Below are 6,632 nucleotides of genomic sequence, written 5' to 3' on the forward strand. Positions count from 1 at the left end.
CAAAACCCTCGCCTTTTATTACATATTATTAGTATTTAGTCTTTTGGCAGAAATGGTCCCTCATCATTATTATTATTGTTAGACAAAATTACACGATTGGTCCCTGTGGTTTACCAGATTTAACATTCTCTTTTTGGTTTTAAATTAATGTTTTATTTATTAGAAAATACCCACCCAATACCATAAACCCACCCACCATCTGCCATCACCACCACCACCACCACCGCCAAAATTACATAAATGGTCCATATGGTTTACCCATGGTGACAAATTCAGTCCCTACTACCTGAAAAGACCAAATTACCCTCACATTAACGGACAAAAAGCAACGAACATGCTACTTTACTTTACAAAGCAATACCTTCCGACCCCGGCAACGCCGGGGAATCTTTTCTAGTGTATATATATATATATATATATATATATATATCACAATCACATACTTTATACAGTATCTTGAATACCATCGTTTAAAATTCTAAAGTTTTGAGTAATTTGTTTTGAATCTTTAAATGTCTATGTGTAATTTTAACTTTGAATTTCAACTATCCACCTTCAAAATGAATTTGTAGATGGTAGACATAATACTATTATTTTCAAGTTAAATTCTAACTTATAGAAGTATCCGTTTGGATATGAACTTCAATTATTTGAATTCTAACTCCTAGATATAGTTTTAAAAGTTATAAAAAATCAACAAGTTTAATGGACCGACTACCCGGTATTGGAACCACACCGCGTCAGTTTCGATTCTGGTTCCAACATTTTATGAACCGCCGGTTCCGGTTCCGGTTCCGGTTCCATGTAATTAGAGCTGGTACCCACATACGTTCATCTCTAGTGTCATTCGTCACTTTGCATAATTGTGGGTTAATTTTCTTTAGAATCGTGCTAGGACAAAAAGAAATGACATGACAATAGTTAAAACATATATGCATTAATCGATAGAATCTTTCTCAATATCAAGAACAAGAAAATGTACAATAATGTGAAATTATTGAAAATTAGGAACAAGCAAATGTACAAGAAAGCACCATCTCACTACTATGACACAAACATATGAATGTCAAGTTTATATAAACTCTATGGTTGGAAATAGAAGATATGTGACAATCAAGTAAAAAACATCATTGGAGTATTTCTTTAGATGAGTTGAACCATTCTGCTTGGTATGTCTCCCATGGTTAGCAAAGAAATTCAAATTAGAAACATGTACCCATATAGACCAAAGAAATTCAAATTAGAAACATGTACCCATATAGCCCATAACTGATCATACTACACCATACTACATCCCAAATTTCAAACTTAAGTTTTCATTCTAAAAATTAGATAAACTGATCAACTGTTCTTTCAAAAACATAAGTAAAAACCCACTTGTTCATCAATATAAAATCTAGTATCCAAAAAACGGAGCATTGTCAAAACATGCAGAAGTCAAAAAAAAATCCATTGTTGATTGTTGATGCATATGTACAATCACGCCGCACCCTTCCCACTACCAGAAACACAACCTGAAAAATATATAACTTAGGAGACTAAGCACAAAGCTTAGTAAGTTTCCTAATATATTGTATATCACATTTCATATAAAATGCATACAAACAAGGGCTCATAGCAACACCTTAGTGTGCCTAGTGTGCCTATGGGCACAAAGTCACCATCATACCAACGTGCTGAACTTCAAGCTAGCTCATAGTCCACACCTTATAGTCCACACCTTAGAGTGTCTATAGGTAGAAAATCACTATCCCCACGCCATGAAGAGAATATTATGTTGTTTAACCATTCAGAAGAAGTTTCAATGCTTTTGATTCATTCACATATTGTTTGGAGGTTGTACCGAAATATTGACCGATTTAGATCTGAACCAAACGTCCTAAATGTTGACTGATTCAGATGTCTTCATAGGTCCTAAACGGCCCCTCATACTTTTTGTGTGATTATAGAAATATTATTTCGAAGCAAAAACCATATAAAATAAACTCAAGGTTTTGAAGTCATAAGCAACTATATTATTATTTAAATTATTTAAATTAAAACTAATTAATAAAAACTCTATGCTACAATATTAGCATTATTTCCTTTTTGACGGGTAATAAAAACTGAGAATTGTTATTACTTATTTGTTTTGGTTTCGAAAAAATTTAATATAAAAATAGTAAAACCTTCAAAAAAGGGACGACAGTTTATGGACTTTGTGACAAATACACGATTAAATAACAATTCACAGGCAAGTCAACTATGGTATGTAAAATATATTAGTAAACAAGCCATGGTAGTCCAACATAGCCGGTCTATTTTTGGGGCTGTTAAGAACCACGAATCCAATGGCATGAAAATATCTATATAAGAACGTCGCCGTTTATACCCTAAAATCATTCCTGACCTCATTAACTTTAGTTTCTCCATTTCAAGCAATGGAGATTTCTATCACCACTACCCTTGGCCTAGCCGCTATCATCTTTATCCTCTTCAAGCTAGTAACACGTCCCAAATCAAAGAAAAACCAGCTCCCAGAGCCATGGAGACTACCTATAATCGGACATATGCACCATTTGATAGGTATGTAATCTTGTTTAAATCTTTGCTATGAATCCTTAACATTTTAATCTCATACTTTTTTTGCATAGAACTGTTTTCTTTTGCTGATAAAACCATCCTTTTATAGGTACGATGCCACATCGTGGTGTCATGGAGTTAGCAAGGAAGCATGGATCTCTTATGCATCTACAACTTGGAGAAGTGTCCACGATCGTTGTTTCATCCCCACGCTGGGCAAAAGAGGTTCTGACAACGTATGATATTACTTTTGCAAACAGACCGGAGACTTTAACCGGTGAGATTGTTGCATATCACAATACCGATATTGTCCTTGCTCCCTATGGTGAATACTGGAGGCAGTTGCGAAAGCTTTGCACCTTGGAGCTTTTGAGTAACAAGAAAGTGAAGTCGTTTCAATCCCTTCGTGAGGAGGAGTGTTGGAATTTGGTTAAGTATATTCGATCCACTGGGCAGGGATCACCCATCAATCTTTCAGAAAACATTTTCAAGATGATTGCTACCATACTTAGTAGGGCTGCGTTTGGAAAAGGAATCAAAGACCAAATGAAATTTACAGAATTAGTAAAAGAAATACTAAGGCTGACAGGAGGTTTTGATGTGGCGGATATCTTTCCTTCTAAAACGTTGCTTCACCACCTTTCAGGGAAGAGAGCTAAGTTAACCAACATACACAATAAGCTTGACAGTTTGATAAACAATATCATCTCCGAGCACCCTGGAAATCGTACAAGCTCATCACAGGAGACTTTACTTGATGTTCTATTAAGACTGAAAGAAAGCGCTGAGTTTCCGTTGACAGCAGACAATGTCAAAGCAGTCATTTTGGTAAGTATCTGCTTATGCCTATCGATAAATTTGATTGTTGCACACTACTTCTCTTTAATACTCACAATTTGAATCAAATGATGCAGGATATGTTTGGAGCTGGCACAGATACATCGTCAGCCACAATTGAATGGGCAATCTCCGAATTGATAAGGTGTCCAAGAGCGATGGAGAAAGTGCAAGCAGAACTAAGGCAAGCACTAAATGGAAAGGAAAGGATCCAGGAGGAAGATATACAAGAACTAAACTACCTAAAGCTAGTGATCAAAGAAACATTGAGGTTGCACCCACCACTACCGTTGGTTATGCCTAGAGAATGTAGGGAGCCATGTGTGTTGGGGGGATACGACATACCTAGCAAGACAAAACTTATTGTCAATGTGTTTGCCATAAACAGGGATCCTGAATACTGGAAAGATGCTGAAACTTTCATGCCAGAGAGATTTGAAAAGAGCTCCATCACTGTAATGGGTTCAGAATATGAGTATCTCCCGTTTGGTGCAGGAAGGAGAATGTGTCCTGGAGCTGCCCTTGGTTTAGCCAATGTGGAACTCCCTCTTGCTCATATACTTTACTACTTCAACTGGAAGCTCCCGAATGGCAAAACTTTTGAAGACTTGGATATGACTGAGAGCTTTGGAGCCACTGTCCAAAGAAAGACCGAGTTGTTACTAGTGCCTACAGATTTCAAAACACTTGAAGCGTCAAGTTATTGAGGTTGAGGGAATTATAAATGATTGCGCCTAGAATCAGAATTATCTCCTTCCTGGTTGTACATCTTTGATCAATTGACAGAGATTGATGTTTTTCCTTGGTGAGATGTTCCCTTTTCTCCTTTTTCCTTAATAAGTAAATAACACATTTTCTTGTAATATCAATCATATAATCACGTTTATTGCATTTTCGTACAATTTCATTCCGGGTTGAGTCCAATTTGTGGATTGTCAATTTCTTTGTTTACCTTTTGAATGAGAACCCGGTGGGCAAGATATTCTATGTAAGATCGATGTCATCTTTGTCATGGTACCATAATAAATGGTGCAAGCCTCTAGTACTTCAAGTGTTTAATTATAGAGAAATTAAATTTCCTTCTAATTTTGTTCCTACAAATCAATTCTATCCAATTAAATGATGACATATGTCATACTAATATATTAAAATAGCATAAATAAACATTAAATGTTATACATGTCACTATTTAATTGGGTAGAATGATTTGTAGGAATAAAAAGTAGAAGGATATTTAAATTCTCTTAATTATATTGTCTAATTCATGAATATGTTATATGTAAAATAGAAGTGGGTATATATTAACCTATATTGTATATTTAGTGTGATACACCATTTATTTAGGAATTTGAAATGTATTCATCTCCGAAATGCATGTATAATTGTACATCAAGGGTGACTTATTGTGGCTATGGCATAGTCAATAAAGAATTACGTCGCTCGCATACTAAACATATGCTTTCAGGCCTGAACCTTTGTAACAACTATTTAACTTTTTTTCGAGCATAGACAATTTTGACAAACATGTTTATAATTTTAGTGGCATAAAATATTTTAGGTAATTGGATTTATAAGTGTACCAAATAAGTTTTATGCTATGCTCGATACGAGTCGGAGGGTGAGAAATGCACACTTGTATGGGCTAGTTTTAATTATGGACAAAACTAATGGGATTAAAGGGGGTTGTGTCCCCTTGCATAGTCAATGAGCAACGTCCTTTTATGGTCCTGCTAGTAGGTCAGTGGGCAGGGTTAAGGGACATCATAGGCTCTCAAGGCATTCCATTAGAGCAGTAGGTGTGGGCAACTAGATGTAACATCCTTTTGGTGCCACATCACATGTCACATCATCAATGGTGTTATAACACCAAGTGGGGAAATGGTCACCATGTTGTATCTTGTTATGACACCAACTTTTTTTTCCATTGTATAATTTATTTTTTATTTTTTTTCGAATTTTTTTTTTTTTAATTTAGACAAATATTTTTTAAATATAACATAATAAATAAAACATAATGTTTAAAAATTATAAATAACATATAATAATTTTTAAAGATTAAAATTAACATAGAGATTAAATTACACATAACATCCAAATTCAAAAAAAAAATAACATACAAATTCAAAAAAAAAAAAATACAACGCTATTCGTTATCGTTATTGTTACCATAGAAGATATAATCCGCCAAGTCCTCTCGAAGTTGTATGTGTTTATTTGCATCCTGAATGTCAACAACGCGATGCAAATAATCTGCTGTTCCTGGTTGAAACTGAACGTGTCTGGGCTCCGTTGGGATATAGTATGCAATATTTCGCCCTTTATCTTCTACTACCATGTTATGCATTATGATACATGCATACATGATATATCGTAGAGTTTCTAAATCTAATGGACGTGCTGCATGTTCGACTATATGCCACTTCGCCTTCAGCACTCCAAAAGCACGTTCCACATCCTTATGTGCTCCTTCTTGTCTTCTCTTAAAAAATTTGTCTCGTTCTTCAACCGGGTGGCGGAATGCCTTCACGAATGTAGCATATGGGGCCTTTCCATTCAAAAGATCGTCGAATATTGGCGACTGATCAAGAACGTTGGCGTTGTTGTTGGAACCCGCAACCCCAAAAAATGCATGCCTAATCCATAAATCTTGAGAAGCAACAGCCTCTAAAACCAACGAAGGTGATCCGTGATGACCACTTGCGTATTGCCCTTTCCATGCTACCGGACAATTTTTCCATTTCCAGTGTGTGCAATCAATGCTTCCGATCATTCCGGGAAACCCATGACGTTCTTCATGCGCCGCATACAATTCTTGCAAATCATGCAACGAAGGTTTCCGCAAATACACGTCTCCAAATGTTTCAACAACACCCCTTGACAATGTATACAAACTCTCCCTTGCGGTTCATTCGGACATTCTCATATAGTCGTCCATGGTGTCGGGTGGCTCCCCCATAGCCATCAAACGAATGGTCGCAGCACATTTCTGCAAAGTTGTAAACCCTCGTCTACCTCTAGCATCATATCTCAATTGGAAAAATTCATACCTAAACATATATTAACTACAGTTTAAAAATATATTCTATATGTTGTAAAATTAAAGAAACATGTACTAGATTTTTTTTTTTTGTATAAAAGTATAGTAAAGAAGCGATACCGGCTTTCCAAGGCGTTGGCGGTCCGTAGGAACACATCCCTACTCAAACGAAATCTTCTTTTGAAGTCCTTCGACC

General features: G+C 35.9%; 2 protein-coding genes across 2 annotated transcripts; one reads left to right on the top strand and one right to left on the bottom strand.

Annotated features, from left to right (window-relative positions):
- Positions 1–2,356: 2,356 nt before the first annotated feature.
- LOC145166576 (cytochrome P450 71AV8-like) lies at positions 2,357–4,309 on the top strand. Its single transcript, XM_079085583.1, has 3 exons — positions 2,357–2,565; positions 2,672–3,390; positions 3,477–4,309. The coding sequence occupies exons 1-3, from the start codon at positions 2,421–2,423 to the stop codon at positions 4,104–4,106; spliced, it is 1,494 nt and encodes a 497-aa protein (XP_078941709.1). The 5' UTR covers positions 2,357–2,420; the 3' UTR covers positions 4,107–4,309.
- A 1,233-nt stretch (positions 4,310–5,542) lies between these two features.
- LOC145164065 (uncharacterized) lies at positions 5,543–6,169 on the bottom strand. The gene has a single exon (XM_079082786.1). It carries the CDS (start codon positions 6,167–6,169, stop codon positions 5,543–5,545), a length of 627 nt encoding a protein of 208 aa, XP_078938912.1.
- Positions 6,170–6,632: the final 463 nt, after the last annotated feature.

This window comes from Lactuca virosa, chromosome 3 (assembly GCF_052849685.1).
Source record: "Lactuca virosa cultivar CGN04683 chromosome 3, Lactuca_virosa_CGN04683_v6, whole genome shotgun sequence".
In the NCBI taxonomy this organism is placed as follows: Eukaryota; Viridiplantae; Streptophyta; class Magnoliopsida; order Asterales; family Asteraceae; genus Lactuca; species Lactuca virosa.

Excerpts from the sequence above, each read along its gene's own strand:
- LOC145166576 (XM_079085583.1), top strand. The coding sequence starts at position 2,421 with ATGGAGATTTCTATCACCACTACCCTTGGCCTAGCCGCTATCATCTTT. Across the intron at positions 2,566-2,671 it reads ACATATGCACCATTTGATAG|GTACGATGCCACATCGTGGT; the intron begins GTATGTAATCTT and ends ATCCTTTTATAG. Across the intron at positions 3,391-3,476 it reads ATGTCAAAGCAGTCATTTTG|GATATGTTTGGAGCTGGCAC; the intron begins GTAAGTATCTGC and ends CAAATGATGCAG.
- LOC145164065 (XM_079082786.1), bottom strand. The coding sequence starts at position 6,169 with ATGATCGGAAGCATTGATTGCACACACTGGAAATGGAAAAATTGTCCG.